The sequence below is a fragment of the Phyllobates terribilis genome, unplaced genomic scaffold, assembly GCF_046119375.1.
Source record: "Phyllobates terribilis strain yellow unplaced genomic scaffold, ASM4611937v1 Scaffold_2__4_contigs__length_985480577, whole genome shotgun sequence".
NCBI lineage: Eukaryota > Metazoa > Chordata > Amphibia > Anura > Dendrobatidae > Phyllobates > Phyllobates terribilis.
In genome coordinates, this window is record NW_027362762.1 from 212150396 (window position 1) to 212167140 (window position 16745).

General features: G+C 41.2%; 1 protein-coding gene across 3 annotated transcripts in view; it reads left to right on the plus strand.

Moving 5' to 3' along the window:
* ZC3H13 (zinc finger CCCH-type containing 13) overlaps window positions 1-14070 on the plus strand; it is a 44965-nt gene extending 30895 nt beyond the window's left edge. For 2 of the 3 annotated variants that reach the window (XM_073663842.1, XM_073663844.1), the window contains 8 exons: window positions 1751-1854; window positions 2333-3349; window positions 4413-4457; window positions 4947-5450; window positions 8329-8484; window positions 9121-9321; window positions 10022-10185; window positions 13746-14070. In XM_073663842.1, coding sequence (XP_073519943.1) covers window positions 1751-1854; window positions 2333-3349; window positions 4413-4457; window positions 4947-5450; window positions 8329-8484; window positions 9121-9321; window positions 10022-10185; window positions 13746-13907 — 2353 coding nt within the window. In that variant the 3' untranslated portion in view covers window positions 13908-14070. The remainder of the gene's footprint in view (window positions 1-1750; window positions 1855-2332; window positions 3350-4412; window positions 4458-4946; window positions 5451-8328; window positions 8485-9120; window positions 9322-10021; window positions 10186-13745) is intronic. The other variant, XM_073663843.1, reaches the window with a different exon arrangement.
* The last annotated feature ends 2675 nt before the right edge of the window (window positions 14071-16745 follow it).

The window sequence follows — 16745 nt, forward strand, 5'->3', positions numbered from 1 at the left end:
ACATGCTGCCCGATCCAGTGGTATCAGCTGTCAGGTTCTCTTTAAGGATGGGCATTCATGTCATGGGCAGGTGCCGCCGTGATTTTCAAATTGCCTTCTACACAAATATTTGCTTTTGGGGGTGGAACCGCTTTTTCATCTGCAAAACTGCGTGAATGCCAATTTGAAAACCAGCCACAGTGGCACCTGGCTACTCTGGTTCAGGCTCACATCATACCTGCCACATGCACAATCAGCAAATATGCAGTTTTCACGTTCATTACACTAGGATACATCTCGACAGACTATGCCGGGTTTGTAATGTCATTGGCCTCCTCTACACCCTTTTCACCGTTTATAGCTTGCCTAGATCTACACATCACCCACATATAAGATTGTCATCACTAGCCAGTCAGCTGATGACCGATTACCTTTAAAATGATATGATCAGAAAACAACTATACATAGAGCGAGGTTTCAGCGAAGAGTCACAATAAGAAAGGTGTCTTTGACTGGCGCTTTTTGGTGCATCTGTGGCTCACACCTTAGGCTATGTGCCCATGATGCAGAAATGCTCCGGATTTTTTCCTGAGCGTTTCTGCATCTCCCTGGCAGAAAAAACGCATGTGGACTTTACATGCGCTTCTCCTGCCAGGGACAAGCGGATGTGAAGCGGGTTGTCAAGAGCTTTCCAAGCGATTTTAGCATCACTTGGAAAGTGCTTGACGACTTGGTCGCACTATATAAATCCATGCAACCGGCATGGATTTATATAGTGTGATCGTAAAGAATGGTAAAAAATAAATAAATCTATACTTACCTTCTGTTGGCCCCCGGAGTCTTTATTCGATGCGTCTCGGCTTGCCGGCAGCTCGCTGTACACTGAAGGACCTGGCCGACGTCAGCGGTCGCGTAAGCCGTCACATGACTAAATGACGTCAGCTCAGGTCCTTGAGTCCACCGTGATCTGCCGGCAAGCCAAGACAAGCACACCGGGAGCCATCAGAAGGTAAGTATAATATTTATTTTTTATTTTATTCTTTTTTTTACAGGTTCTATGGTACCTGGGTCCGGTGGAGAGTCTCCTCTTCACCAGGCCCGGGTACCATCCGCACATTGAAACGCATGGAATGCGCATGTACAGATCCAGTGATACGGATTCCATGCCTTCCAATGCAAGTCAATGGCGGCGAAAACGCAGCGCTTCTGCAAAATAATTGGTAGTGCTGCGTTTTTTTCAGCAACGATAATCCGCAGCGGAAATTTCCGCAGCATGTGCACAGCACATGCGGATTATCATTGGGGAACATGGCAGGCCTTCTACCATGCGTTTTTTAAGCGTTTCTGCAGCGGAATTGCCACTGCGGAAACGCTTAAAAAACGCATCGTGGGCACACAGCCTTACAGGAATATGTTTAGTGAGCACAGTCTGCTGTTTGGACATTTGTGACTATTGACTGGGATCTAAGGGGTAAGTTTTTTCCTTACGGGAGAGTGACATATCATGCCAGGCCTGGCATGCCAGTATGAGGAGACTTTTGTATGAATTGTCTCTTCAGAGAGGAAGAGGACTTGAACGCTAGCGCCACCTATTGGAGGTAGCAATCCTACAAGTCTTCTTCCGCTCTGAAGAGACAATTTGCATATGACTATTGACTGTTATGGGAATCTGTAGTTGGGGGTGATTTTTAGCATTTATTTGAAGTATTTTCTTATTCTAATTTAGGTCTCATTATGTGCTTATTCTTTTTTTAACCTATTTCACCTACAGGAAACGACATAGAAATGAAAACAGTCCCAGCCCACGCCAGTCCCCGAAGCGTCGCAGAGAACACTCCCCAGAGAGCGATGCCTATAACAGCGGTGACGAGAAGAGTAAGAATGTATAGTCCCTGGCAGAATATGTTAATAATGTTTTCTATTACTACCTTGATGGTACCATAATTAGTAAGTAGATGGAGGCAATAGCTGGTAGCTATAATCCATGGAGAGGTCATTTATCAATCGTGCCTCCAGGCTTGTGATACAGAGCTTATTTCTACTGGGATTTTTCTTGATGCCGTGAAGGTAGCACTCAGCAGATGTAGAGGAGTATTTTACTTTATGGTTCTACGTGTGTATAATGCAAGGGAGGGAGTAGGGAAACTGCAGGTGGAATCTGGAAGAAAGATTACATACTATTACTGTCTCCTCTCTGACCTCAGGAGGGGAGGACGGTGCAGGATTGGGAAAGGATATATTATGACATCTAGATTATGAACTGTATTCATTTTTAGAAATGTGAATTGAATTCCATAGCCGGGGTTTATAGCACATTATATTATTTTTTTTTTCCTGTACGATTCATTTTCAGGTGAGAAGCACAGGCTTTTAAGTCAAGTCGTCAGACCACAAGACACGCGTTCCCTTAGTCCTGCTGTTGTTACAGAAGAAAGACCGACTCGTTGGAAGGAAGAAGAACGTAAACCTGAGAGGAAAGATGGTTCCAGGCGTTACGAGGAGACCGAGGCTAAGGAGCGGCCATCGACTACTGAAAAACAGAGGGAGCACTTAGATGTTGAAAGCTCAAAGGTAAAAGAGACAGATAGTGCCGTACAACATAAAACAGATGAAAGAGAGGTTACAGACAAGCTACATGAAGACAAAGTCAAAAAGAAAACGCTGAAGAAAACGTTAAAGAAAAAGAAAGAGGAAGAATCTGCTGCTGAAAAATGTGTAACACAACCTCCACCAGAAGAAGTTAAAGTATTTTCACCCAAGAAAGGCCCAAAAAAGAAAAATTTGGAGAAAAAACGAAAGAAGGGCGAATCTGACATATCTGATGAAGACACTGTGCCGCAAAGCAAGAAGAAAAAGGGTCCGAGAACGCCCCCAGTGATAGCGGCATCAGTCACAACTTCAGTGGTTGTTAAAGAGGAAATTCCAGCGGTAATAACAGACAAGATGGCTGTTGAAACCGTCCAATCGAAAGACTCAACGTTCAGTGACTGGTCAGATGAAGATGTTCCTGAAAAGACAGAACCTTTACTTCCTGACAGAACTATAGAAGAACCCATTAAAAAGCCCATCAAGGTGAAACCTGAAAAAGAGGATCAGCGACCTTCATGTGTGGATGAACCCCCAACTCGCAAGCCCGCTGAGCAGAAACGCAGCAGTAGTATATCCAGTAACCAGAGCCGTACATCAAGCCGTCTACGCTCACCGTCCATTGATTCTGTTCATCGTGGCGGCGATGACCAGGCGGTTAAGAAAAGACTGTTGCCTGGCAGCTCTAAAGATCGAGAACGAAATAGTATTGAGCCTTCTGGAGAGCGCAAATCCAGAATTGATCAGTTGAAAAGAGGAGAACCCAGCCGAAGCACTTCTTCAGGTATTGTTTTTTCTTTTCAATTCTTTTCTTCTCATTGCTTAGATGCTTTATTCTTTTTCATAAGTGGCTACCATGAACAGGTAATGGCCTCTTATACAAGTGGCAGTCTGATCACTTTAGGCCGCTGCTTCCCTGAGTAGGACATAAGTTGATGCGTCAATCAAGACCTGTATAGACTGTCACAACCTAGAGAATGGAGAAGGTAAGCAAAGAAAAGAGACATCAGTGATCTGAGCCTGCCTGTGTCCGCTGTAGTGCTGGAATGAAGAGGGGGCCAAGGTAAGTATATACCCAACTACCTTTTATTTTTCATCCCCATATAGGACTGCTCTGAATATTAAATACAGAATAAACACCTATTATGTCTCAGAACTGGAGTGGTGTTCCTTTAATGATTATCACCACACTGTTAAAGGGGTTGTCCACTACTGACAACCCCTTCTCTGTTGCAATATTTCCCTGTATAAAATAAAAACAGCTTATACTCACTGGTGCCGTACCAGTGATGACCGCACTGGGTTTCCCAGGACTTGCGTGACATTATGGCATGCGAACCCTGCAGCCAATCAGTGGTCACTTCAGTCTCCCTACCATTGGTCGTAACTGACAACTAGAAGAAGTGATAACTGTTGCTGCTTTGTCTTCCTTCCAATGTCGGTTGTTTCCGAAGGACGTGAGAGAAAAGAGGCCACTGATTGGCTGCAGGGCTTGCGTGACATAACGTCATGGGAGCCCCACATCACTGGAATGGTGCCAGCATCACAGGTGAGTATAGGCTATTTTTATTTTTTATGGGGGACTATAGCAATTGAGAAGGGGTTAGGAGCGTTAGTAAGCCACTAACGGTTGAAATTCTTTGACCAATTGTAGCTATTCTTCAAAAGCTAGAGACATTTTTCCCATACCGTCCTGTGATCTTGCGTTACTGAAAATCTGTTTTGTTTTGTATGACGATGATGGCAGTGTATAAAGAAACAATATTGCTTATTAGACTATTCCAGTTAAATATTGCAAATGTCCATCCTTCATCTGTAAAGCTCTAATTTGTGCATTCCACATACAGGACACCCAGTCGGCATGCAGCCACACATCTCAACACTGTATACAGGTGTGTAGTCACTGAGTAGGCCACTAGGTAGCGCTTTGCACATTTTGCAGTGATTTCTCTTGTTCAAGCTTTGTGCAGAAATGGCTAGGTGGAAGAAATAATTTAGAATTCTGGCTTAGTTTATTTGGCTATCTGTGTCTTTTGGTAAATCCAGGAATGTCGTCACACACAGAAATGTATAAAAAGGCAATCTCCAATATACTCTGTGTAAAAGTGAATAATCTTCTGTAGTCGCTCCTAATGCAATTCCAGCTGCTATCCTGTTCATTCCTTTCTTATGTTGAAAATTTGTCAGCTACATGTTCCTTTATGTAAGAATTAAGACTTAGTTTATTCAATGAAAAGAAAAAAAAAATCTCTATGGTTATAAACTGAGAATGTGTTTTGTAGAGTTTCCTGAAGTTTTAATTGGACACCGCAACTTGAGGTCATTAGCACTGAAATATAGAGCTTCCAATAGTTTAACTTCCAAATTCCCCTTGTCTGCAGATCGGAGGGACTCCAGAAGTCACAGTTCAAGAAGAAGTTCACCCGAGTCTGATCGGCAAGTTCATTCCAGGTCTGGGTCTTTTGACAGCCGAGAGAGAGCACCTGAAAAAGAGAGATATGAACATGACCGGGAAAGAGATCGAGAAAAGGAAAGAGATCGTGACAGACGGGATATGAGGCAAAGAGACTGGGACAGGGAAACTGATAAAGACTGGCCAAGAAATAGAGATCGGGAGCGACTGCGAGAGAGAGACCGGAGGAGAGACTTTGAAAGAGACCGAGAGAAATTAATTCCTGACAATGCAGAAAAAGAGAGAGTCCGTCTTCTTGATATCCCCTCGCTTATAGATCAGAAACGTAGTGACACAAAAGAGAGAGATGGAGAGAAAAATTGTGAGGCCACAAGTCGGAACACCTCTAATCTGGAGAGAGCAGAAAAGGATGCAGAAAACCTTCAAGATCTTGTCAGTAGTCGTAAAGCCGAAAAAGCTGAGAGTTTTGACGGTATGTTCAAGAACAAAGCTGGCATCTGTCTTGTGCCCTTACTGTTTATTTTTTTTACTTATAAACCTTTGCTTTTTTTTTTGTTTCTCTTGCACAATTGCGGAGTAGAGTTTAAAGGGGTATTCTGATCTTGAGCTACAAGTCTGCAGTCACTATATTTGGCTGCAGACTTGTGAATCCTCACATTGCGTGCACTGCAGGCTGTGAGGATTCTCCGGTGCTGGTGCCTGGAGTGGTGGGTGCGTGACCGCAAGTGTATGATTTGCATTTATGCTGTCACGTGCCAACTGGATGGGCGCGTCTTCGCTCAATGCAAGTGTATTGAGCAAGCTTGGAAACAGTTTAGTCGCAACTTGGCTGGGGAGTATGCAAATTGCATACTTGTGGTCACATGACTGCCCATTCTCGGTACCGGAGAATGCTCACAGTGCGCGGTACATTTTACAAGTCTACAGCCACATAGTGACCGCAGACTTGTACCATAAGGCCAGACAACCCCTTTAAAGTGGCTGTACAGGATTAGAAATGCCTGGCTACTGTTTCCCTATGTCTGTATGTCCGCCTCCAGTAGGCTTCTACGCCCGAGAATGATGCATACGGTGACTCCGTCTGCACCATTATAGTCAATAGCCCCGTCTGCGCATACGCCCGAAACCAGTTTTGCAGGGGGTTCATACCTAAGCCCTAACGAAACCGCTGAGCGTGGTGAAACACGCAGTGTGAAAGCACCATTACATCTTGAATATTGTATTGCAGTTCGTCCCCATTCACTTGTAGAGCTTAGCTGCAATACCAGACATGACCCGTGGACTAGTGAGGCACTGTTTGTGGATAAAGGTACAATTTTTTTTTTTTTTTTTCAATTCTTTTACATTCCTTTATTTAGAAATAATGGCGTGTTTCAGAAAAGCTTTGGAATTATTAGCAGAACATTTCATCGGTTGCTATGGGGATTGGCTACATGGCATCCTACCCGTGTAGCATAGACTTCCTGCTGCAAGCTATGGGCAAAGCAAAGCGATTTTTTCTTTTATTGCCATTTAGAAGCAGAATCCACCGTTTAATAAAAGTTCTGATCATACCCTCTCCTGCTCTAGACTTGTGTCTGTAAGATCGGAGTCTTTTCCTTCATCAGGGGGTGTATGGCCTGTCACATATTGTTACATTTCTTACCATTTAGCACTTCTATTTTCAGGCTTGTCTTATAGATTATGCAGTTATGGCTAAATCTGCTTTGTGAATTTCTCTTTTCATTCACTGTCTCAGTAAAATTGCAGAATATCTAAACATGTTGAAAACTGCTGAATTATTCTTTGTGTGTGACATGGTATTGCTATTTACATCTCCTATTAAAGGGAATGTATAGTCAGTTGACCTACTGTTTTTAATCTATGTTTAAATGTATTTTTTAAACCTTTTTTTGTAATGTTTTATTTTTCATATTACAATTTGGCCACTTAGGGTTATTCTAGACTGTTCCTGTTTTTAAAGGGGTTGTCGCGTCTTCTGTGGAGTCTGCAGTCACTGTATGGGACTAGGGACTTCTAAATCCTTATAGGATCAAGGATTTGCATACTTCTGGCCACATTCTGACTAGACATGCTCAGCCTCGCTCAATTCAATTGTGCTGAGCGAGGCTGAGCATGTCTAGTCGACATGTGACCGCATGTATTAAAATTACATATTTGCGGTCATATGACCACCAGCTCTCATTGGCAACATGGGAGAATCATGACTGTATGCGGCACACACATTGTAAGGACTCAAAAGTCTGGAGTCGCACAGAGACCGGACAACCCTTTTAAGCAAAACTACATGTATATTAGCAGCAATAGACTACACTGACACTATCTTGTATTGAAGCATCTAATGAGTGGGTGCAAAGGTCATTGTGAAGGGAGGGGGAGCAGGGTCAGCTGGGACATTGCCTATTGAGATTGGATCCTGTGTTATCAGCTGTATACAGAGGTGTACACTGCCAATGTAATCCTGCCTGTGAGACTTCTGAAAAGTCTTCTGTAAAGAATAGGAGATGTGAGTCTAAAATGGTCCCAGTGGCCAGTGTGAAAATTGCAATATTTCTTTTTCTTTTTAATCTAATACAGATTGAGATACAACATTTTATATGAAAAATGGTCACATTTTTCACACAAAAAAACAGGTTTTATACAGTAGGTCATTTTGTGATTAAATATGATCCTTTTTAAAGGTTTTTTTTTTTTTTTTTTTTACTAGTTCTTAAATGGATAAAATTACAAAGTGGTTCTAAAACCAAGTAACACTGCAATTTACCTCTTAATAAAAATCCTCTTTGTTCTCCTGAACGGAGGGTTTTTTAATTTTATAGCGTACTGCTCCTTTCCTAAGTTACCGGCAACCCACCAGTCTCATAGTGGCAGGTTACCTAGGCAAGGAGCACGCACTACGCGCAGGATCTATGCTTTAGAGCCTACTCCCGCAGCTCTGAAGCTGGCCAGTAGCTGCCTCTGCTAGCAGCTTGGGGGAGCGCATGGCTCAGACCAGGGACATGGTCATGCCACTTATCTGAGCCATCAATCTCCTGGCAATCAAGAAGCCGGGAGGCAGGGGAGCAGTGTGCTCCTGAAGATTACAGATGTGAACAACCCAATGATTGAGGACATATAGTCTGAAACGCGTTTGTCTGTGTACGTCTTTCTTGGGTGTATTTTTACTCCATTTTATATGACCTAATAAAATTTACATTTTTATGAAGATACCTGCAACTGGAACACCTTTACTCCTTGATTTACTTCCTGGCCGCACTGCTGGTTCCGTGCTACGGTCTTCAATGTGGGTGAGCTGATTCATCTTTTTTCTCTTTTGCCATCTTTTAAGATCGGTTTAATTGCCTCTATAGGTGCTGAAGAGGAGTACACCAAGCTTGATGATGACCAGTCTGTCGACTCTGTGGCTGGAGAAGAATATGAGCCCATCAGTGATGGAGAACTGGAAGAGATTCTAGCTGATGATGCTGAAAAGAAGGAAGACCAGCAAGATGAGGAAAAGTCCTCTGGTAAGGATCATATTGTTTACTCCATCACAGAAAGTACTCAACCTATTAATGTACAGTAAGTGGAGGATACAGATTCTGAAGTGTTCTAGTGTTACAGGCCAACACTCACTGGTATATTGTAGACTGTTACTTTGTCATTATAAGGATAGATTCACCAATGCGTTCAGCAATGCTTCTATGGCTTCTGTCTGGGCAGTTGACTACATTCTTGTGCCCAACTAAAGATGGACAAGAACTTAAACGGAGTACGTTTGAGCTCTGTTTGTCTCATTGTAATGAATACCTCCACCAGAGGAACCTCCGAATCCTGTATTTTAGGGATTCCGACAAATGCCATGAAGGAAAGTGTGAATGCAGGCAGCTTGATTGGCATTGTTTGGCGATTGTATGTGAGTAGTGCTGCTGGTGGCCAGTGCACATGGTCATAACTCTGTATTTTATGACGAGACACTTTTTTTTTTCTTTTTGGATCGCTACATTAGGCTATGTTCATATTTTCTTGGTTTATGTTCGCAAAGGCCCTCTATAATGATGACCGCTCACTGAATATTATCCAACATGAAATCCACACTTCTAAAACCTTCAATAACATGATTACAATTTATAACACTACTTTTTATCATTTGGTTCACACAGACCCTCTTGATGTCATTGATGTGGACTGGTCCAGTTTGATGCACAAGCAGGCGAACGAACCACGAGAATCCGGCGCTGCTTTGTTAAAATTCACACCTGCTGCTGTTTTACTCCGTGTTGGCATTTCTAAACGATTGGCAGGACCTGATCTATTCAACAAGGTTAAAGAGACTTGCCAACAGACAATAGAAAAGCCTCATGGTAGGTCATTTTTTTCCTTAACCCCACACACAATTTTTTTGTTCCTTAAACGATTTGCTTCTGGTGTATTCTCCTATTTAGTTTATGCCATGTTAAACCACCGCTGTGTTCTATGTACTAGGGATTGTGTATAAGATATATATCCATATGATTTGTAAGTGATTCAAGCTGCTTTGAGTAAAGGACACAGCAAAGGACTGATCCATTTATCCCTCTCATTTACATAGAATCATAGAATGGTAGAGTTGGAGGGGACCTCCTGGGTCATCGTGTCCAACCCCCTGCTCAAAGCAGGATTCACTAGATCATCTCAGACAGATATCTGTCCAGCCTCTGTTTGAAGACGTACATTGAAGGGGAACTCACCCCCTTTCGTGGCCGTCTGTTCCATTCATTGATCACCCTCACTGTCAAAAAGTTTTTTCTAATATCTAATCTGTATCTTCTCCCCTTCACTTTCATCCCATTGCTTCTAGTCTTTCCTTGTGCAAATGAGAATAAAGCTGATCCTTCTACAATGTGACAGCCCTTGAGATATTTGTAGACAGCTATTAAGTCTCTTCCATCCAGAGAGGCCAAGCAACACAATTCCTGCTATTTCCCGGGTGTTGATCACAAGTGTAATTTTTATAAAATGTGAATACATTTCTTTTTATTTAATTTTTTCCCCATCTAACTGAATTGTACATCTGTTCTCTAGAAGCTGAAAACCTATTTGAACATGAGCTGGGTGCACTGAATATGTCTGCGCTGTCACGGAGGCAAGAGCGAGCCGGCTTACTCAGTAATCTTGGTCCTTGTTGCAAAGCCCTGTGTTCTAGGCGAGACCTGGCAATTCGCAAGCAACTTGTGCAAAATGAGAAGGTAAATGGACTGACTTTAGGTAGAGGAGTTCCCTGGTGCATCTTTGTTGCCAGTTAATTATGAAGAAAAGAATCATGTGCCTGCAGCTATGACTTTGCTGCATATGTATTTTTATTTTTCCTAATGGGAGCTTTTTATACATTACGTATTTATTAGATATATATACAGAGACTGCCCCCTAGAGGCAGCTGCAGGCAGAAATTTCCAGTTTAAATGTTATGTATGTCAATGTGCTATACACTATAACAATCCATCCGTACTAATATTGACTTTATATTGTTGGCGAGAGAATTAAATGGAGTCTGTCAGCAAAAAAAAAATGTCCCGCTCTTCCCAAAGAGCATACTCAGTGGAGGAGGCATTCGCCTTCTTTGCCCCCGACACAGATAGTGTGGGAGAGGATGCCACATTCATCTATTTTTCTTTTTTTTCCTCCTCATCCACCTCCTCTAATGATAATGAACCGCCACTTAGACGCTCCAGAACTGCAAATGAGCCAGCGCCCACCGTTGGTGACCCCCCCCGCCCCCTCCCATGGACCTCGCCCCCTGAAAAATTATGAGCTTCAAATTCCTGATTTTGTGGATCTGAAATCCAATTTGACAATACCGACCTCACAGAAGTTGACTTTTTCAAAGTCTTTTTCTCTGAGGATTTTGTAAATCTCATGGTGGCCCAGAGAAATTTGTACTCCAAACAAATTTTATCTCAAAACCCCACTTCATCATTTCCGAATTGGACCGCCATCAATACAGCAGAAATTATGAAGTTTTGGGGCCTTGTTCTTGACATGGGAATAGTGAAGAAGCCAGAAGTTCGGCAATATTGGAGTGCTGATATTTTATAGAACACTACAATGTTCCGCATGGATAAGCCCCGAACAGGCTTTGAGGCTATTCTCAAATTTTTACATTACAACAATAATACACCATGTCCTCCCCGAGATGATACCAACTTTGACAGACTTTTCAAAGTTCGGCCATTTATTGATCACTTTAGCAACAAATTTGCTAAGTTCTACATTCCCCGTAGGGAGAACTGCGTGGATGAATTCCTAATTCACTTTAAATGGAGGCACAAATTCCGACTACCTGCCCAGTAAGAGGTCCAGTTACAGAAATAAACTTTACAAGCTGTGTGAGGATACACCCACAGGTTTAGAGTTTATGAAGGGAAGGACACCTGAATTCAACCCCCTGAATGCCCCCCTGTCCTGGTAGTGCGTGGGAAAATTGTGTGTGATTTGGCGCACCTACTGCTGAATAAAGGTTATCACCTCTATGTAGATACCTTTTATACCAGCATCCCACTCTTCAAGTCCCTCTCTTCGCTAGCTACTACAGCCTGCTGTGCTGTCTGCAAAAAGCAGAGAGGCCTCCTCAAGACGCTAATTGGGCAGCTGCTCAGAAACGTTGAAAGCAGAGCCCAATGTAGCGACCACCTGCTAGTGGTCAAAGACAAGAGGGATGTCCTTTTCTTGACCACCATACATGGGGTACCTCTACACAAACCACACTGTGTACTGAGGTACAACAAGAACATGGGGGGGGGGGGGGTGATCTCTATCAAGTCCTTCATTTGTACAGTGCCTCGAGAAACAAAAGTGTGGTACAAAAAGCTGGCCGTGCACATCGTACAGGTTGCAATGTACAACGCTTACGTGCTATCACGATGTGCAGGCCAGACCGGGGCCTACCTTCTGTTTCAGGAGGTAGTGATCAAGGCACTAATATTTGTAAGTCAGGAAGGGGAGGCACCCAGTACCTCTAGAGGACACCACTTGGCAATGTAAAACCTGGCCTGTGCATAAGACTGCTTCAACGTGTGCCACTAATCCATGGATTTACTACATTTATTTCTGTTTTACCCTGCACCACTTCATGTACTCTGCACATCTTACATACCAGCCTGATGTACTTTACACAACTTACATATGCCACCACATTATAAATTCACATACCAGTAAAATACACCCCTAAATCAATTGCAAACTGGGGTCACTTGTGGGGGGGTTTCCAATGTTCAGGCACATCCGGAGCTCTCCACACATGACATGGCGCCCGCAGACCATTCCATCAAAGTCTGCGCTCTAATTTTTTCATCTTCACAGTTCAACATTTATAAAATTCTGTGAAGCCTCTTGAGTTTCAAGGTACTCCCCACACAGCTAGTTAAATTCTTTGAATGGTGTAGTTTCCAAAATGGGAGTTACTTGTGGGGGGTTTCCACTGTTTAGACACATCAGAAGCTCTCCAAACGTGACATGGTGTCCGCTATCGATTTCTGACAGTTTTGTGTTACAAGAGCCAAATGGTGCTCCTTCCCTGCCGTGCACCTAAACCGTAGTTTTCCACCACATATAGGGTATCGGCTTACTCAGGAGAAGTTGCACAACAAATTGTAGGGTTCATTTTCTCCTGCTATCCTTGTGAAAATGCACAATTTGGGGCTAAAGGAACATTTCTGTTAGAAAAAGTAAAATTTAATTTTTTTCCTTCCACATTGCTTTAATTCCTGTGAAGCACTTAAAGGGTTAATAAACTTCCTGAATGTGTTTTTGAGCACTTTGAGGAGTGCAATTTTTAAAATGGTGTCACTTTGGGATATTTTCTGTCATTTAGGCCCCTCAAAGTCACTTCAAATGTGATGTGGTCCCCAAAAAAAAAAAAAAAAAGGTTTTGTAAATTTTGCTGTAAAAATGAGAAATTGCTGATAAACTTTTAACCTTTATAACTTCCTAACAAAAAGTAATTGTTTCAGAATTGATGCTGATGTAAAGTAGACATGTGGTAAATGTTATTCGTTAACTATTTTGTGTGACATAACTGGTTTAAGGGCATAAAAATTAAAAGCTTGAAAATTGCAACATTTTCTGCAAAATCCGATATTTTCAAAAATAACCCTAAAAAAAAAACATCAAGCTCAATTAACCACTAACATGAAGTACAATATGTCACGAAAACGCATTCTCAGAAGAATCAGTGAGATATGTTGAAGCATTCCAAAGTTAGTACCTCATAAAATGACACTGAAATTGTAAAATGTGGCCGGGTCAGGGAGGTGAAAACAGGCTTTTGGCTAAAGGGGTTATCTGAGAGGAGCATAATCTAGGGTGAGAGAACCTGATTCCAGGGATGTCACTTATTAAGCTTTGTGCTCTGTAGTTTAAATACTATCAATGTTTTATCAGCTGTAGATTATCACTACCTGACTAGGTCTCAGGTGCAGACCAGTCCAGCTAATGTGTAACCCCGCCCCCACCACTGATTGGCAGCTTGCTGACAATGCTCAGTGTACACAGGAGGCTGTCAGTCAGGGGTGGGCGGGTTATACAAAGCTCACCATTCTGACTACTGCTACATCTACAGGAGGAATTCTATCAAAACTGCACCAGGAAGACCAATAAGTGACACATCACAGGAATTAAGGTCTCGGCACCTACATCATGCTTCTCTTGGTTTACAACCTACTGACAGATTCTTTTTCAGTATTGGCTATTTGTGGATTTGTCTTTTGAATGCTCCTCATTGAAACTGAAATGTTTTTGTTTTTTTTCCCAGGGTACTGTAAAACAGACTTATTCCAATCCTCCATTGGTCGACAGTGAACTTCTAAGACTGAGCTTACGTCTTTTCAAGAGGAGAACTGGTTTAAGCCAGGAAAAGACTGATGACTGCAAACGGTCTGCAGCAAATAAGCTGCCTGAAGTTTGTGTTTCTTAAAGACCGATCATTACCCAGCTTTAAAACGATTTCGATGAACCGTACAAATTTTATTTTTTATTTTTTGACATTTGGCTGTTTTATGTATAGGACAATTATAAATGTTTGTTTTTTTTTGTTGTTTTTTCTTTTTATATACAAAATGAAAAATTTGAAACCCGTTGCCTGTAGATTGTCAAATATTTTGTATACATGACCTATTGTAAAGTGTATATATCATGTGTGTGTATCTTTTACTTGCCATTGCTGACTTTGTACATAATTTAGTAGATTTATTCTGCTCCATCGTAGGAGAAGAAAAGCAAAATTCAATGCTGTGACTAATCCATCAAACAATGATGGAAGCGGCGCGTGACAGACCCTGTTGATGGCAATGGGATCTGTTGGGTTTACATCATAGTGGTTGGCTTTATCGGCAACACAGGCTCCTAGTGGAAGTTCTGTTTAATGTGTGTTTTCTGAAAACCTGACACTTGGATTGTGCTATAGGAATGAATGTCATAGCCATTTACTTTTTTCACATTAAAATTAGGATGAAATCTTTTGGTACAACCACAAGTTCTTAAAACACTTATTGAAAGTTGCATACAGTAATACATAAGCATACTTGCATGGAATCTGTCAGCAGGTTTTTGCTATGTAATCTGAGTACAGCATGAGGTAGGGGTTAAAACACAGAATTCATTGATGTGTCACTTATCAAGCTGTGTGCTGTTTACCTACAATGACTGTCAATAGATTATGTATATAGAGAGCCTGGGCTGGGTTAGCTTTCTCAGCTCTGCTTCATTCTAAACTAAAAGCTCTGATTGTGTCACAACTGCTGCATCCAGTAAATTAAGTGATACATCATTGTGTTCAGGGTCTCTCTTCCTACATTATGCTGCTCTAACCTGCTGACAGATTCTCTTTAAAGGCGAAGGAGAAAATCTACTTATCCTTTAGTTGGTTTAAAAGACACTTTATTTTATTTTATTTTTTTAGCCCTTGCATGTAAGAGACTTTCATATATGTAGATATGATTAAAATGGCAGTAATTCATCATGGAAAATAATATGTGAATGTCAATAGAGAAGATGATGAATACATTTGCTTTCTGCAGCCTTCAATCCAAATTTTAGTTATTACACAAAACAAAATGTGAATTGGTCACCAGATTTCACAATACATAAATTATTTTAGACCTGATGAGGCAGGTGTGTATACTATGAAAATTCATGTAAAAAACTGCTGTATAATCCTCAAATTAAAAAGAGCACTTTAGGAGTCCAGGCAGAGCAGAGCTCATAAAATTCTCATTTTAATATTAGAAAAGCTTTCACAGATGATTATACGGCCACCTTGCAGAGTACATCAGCCTCATCTATTTTACAGTGGATGCAGTTTGCAGTATGAAATATGGTGACAGATCCGCTCTAAACTTTGTATTGTGGACATGGCAAGAAGATGTCAAGCAAATGTTTGCTGATGCATAGCGCACATATAAACCTGCTATTTTTATAGTAAAATGAAAAGTAGTTAGCTTTTTATTTTATGCTTAAAGGGGTATTCTTAGCTCAAAGATCCCATCCCAATATGTAGTAGGTATAATAATATTAACAAATACTTCCAATTAGAAATGTAATCTAGTTCTTCTGGTAAGCTGTGTCGATTTCCACATGTGCAGGGCATTGCAGTAGCTTAGATATCCATGGTTACGATCACTCATATAGTGATAGTTAGTTGTTAGTAGTCATAACCATGGATACCTAAGCTACTGCAATGTCCTGTGCATGGGGTAAGTGACATAGCGAATCAGAAGAACTATATTACATTTCTAATTGGAGGTATTTGCTAATATTATTACATCTACTACATATTGGGATAGGATCTTTGAGATCGGAATACCTTTTTTAAGTGCAACTTCAGGAATATTCTAAGATCAATAATTAGTGAATAACTTTTATCAAAGAAAAAAAAAAAAATTCCTGCATTAACCCTTTCTTGCAAAATGACTTAAAGGGGTATTCCCAACTCCAAGATCCTATCCCAGTATGTAGTAGGTGTAATAATATTAGCAAATACCTCCAATTAGAAATGTAGTATAGTATTTTTGATTCGCTATCTCTCTTACCTCATGTGCAGGCATTGCAGGACCTTCGGTATCCATGGTTACGACCACTGGCAACTTGCTAACTAACTGTGACTTTATCAGGGGACATAACCATGGATACCTAAGGTCCTGCGATGCCTGCACATGAGGAAAGAGACCTAGCGAATCATAAAAACTATAATACATTTCTAATTGTAGGTATTTGCTAATATTATTATTACTACACCTACTACATATTGTGATAGGATCTTGGAGATGGGAATACTCCTTTAACTACGACAAGATTGCAGGTGATTTACTGCAATCTGACACAAGTTACATTAGAGATGGCACCAGCTCAGAAGTTGTGTCTGTTTCATCTGCAGCAGTAGCCGGATGTTAGTCAGGCTCATGAAAAAAATGCTGAAACTGGATATAGTGGCATGTAAGGAATCTGACAAAGGGAAATTTGGTAACAGGGAGGCCTGATTGGCTATCAGTCAAAGACTTGACAGTGGATATAATGCACTTAGTTATGTAAGTAATATAGTGTATTAGCAATACAATCCAAGTCCCCTTGTGGTACCAGTAAATATTGTGAAAAAAATAATAATTGAAATTTAAAATATAACATTTAAATTTCGATAAAAAATTAATTGGGGGGAAAAAAAATAGCCAATTCTCCCCATCCCCCTTCAAAATAACACATTTCTTGACAGCTTGTCAAAAAAAAAACCACTCGTACAATTTCATCAACTGAAAAATAA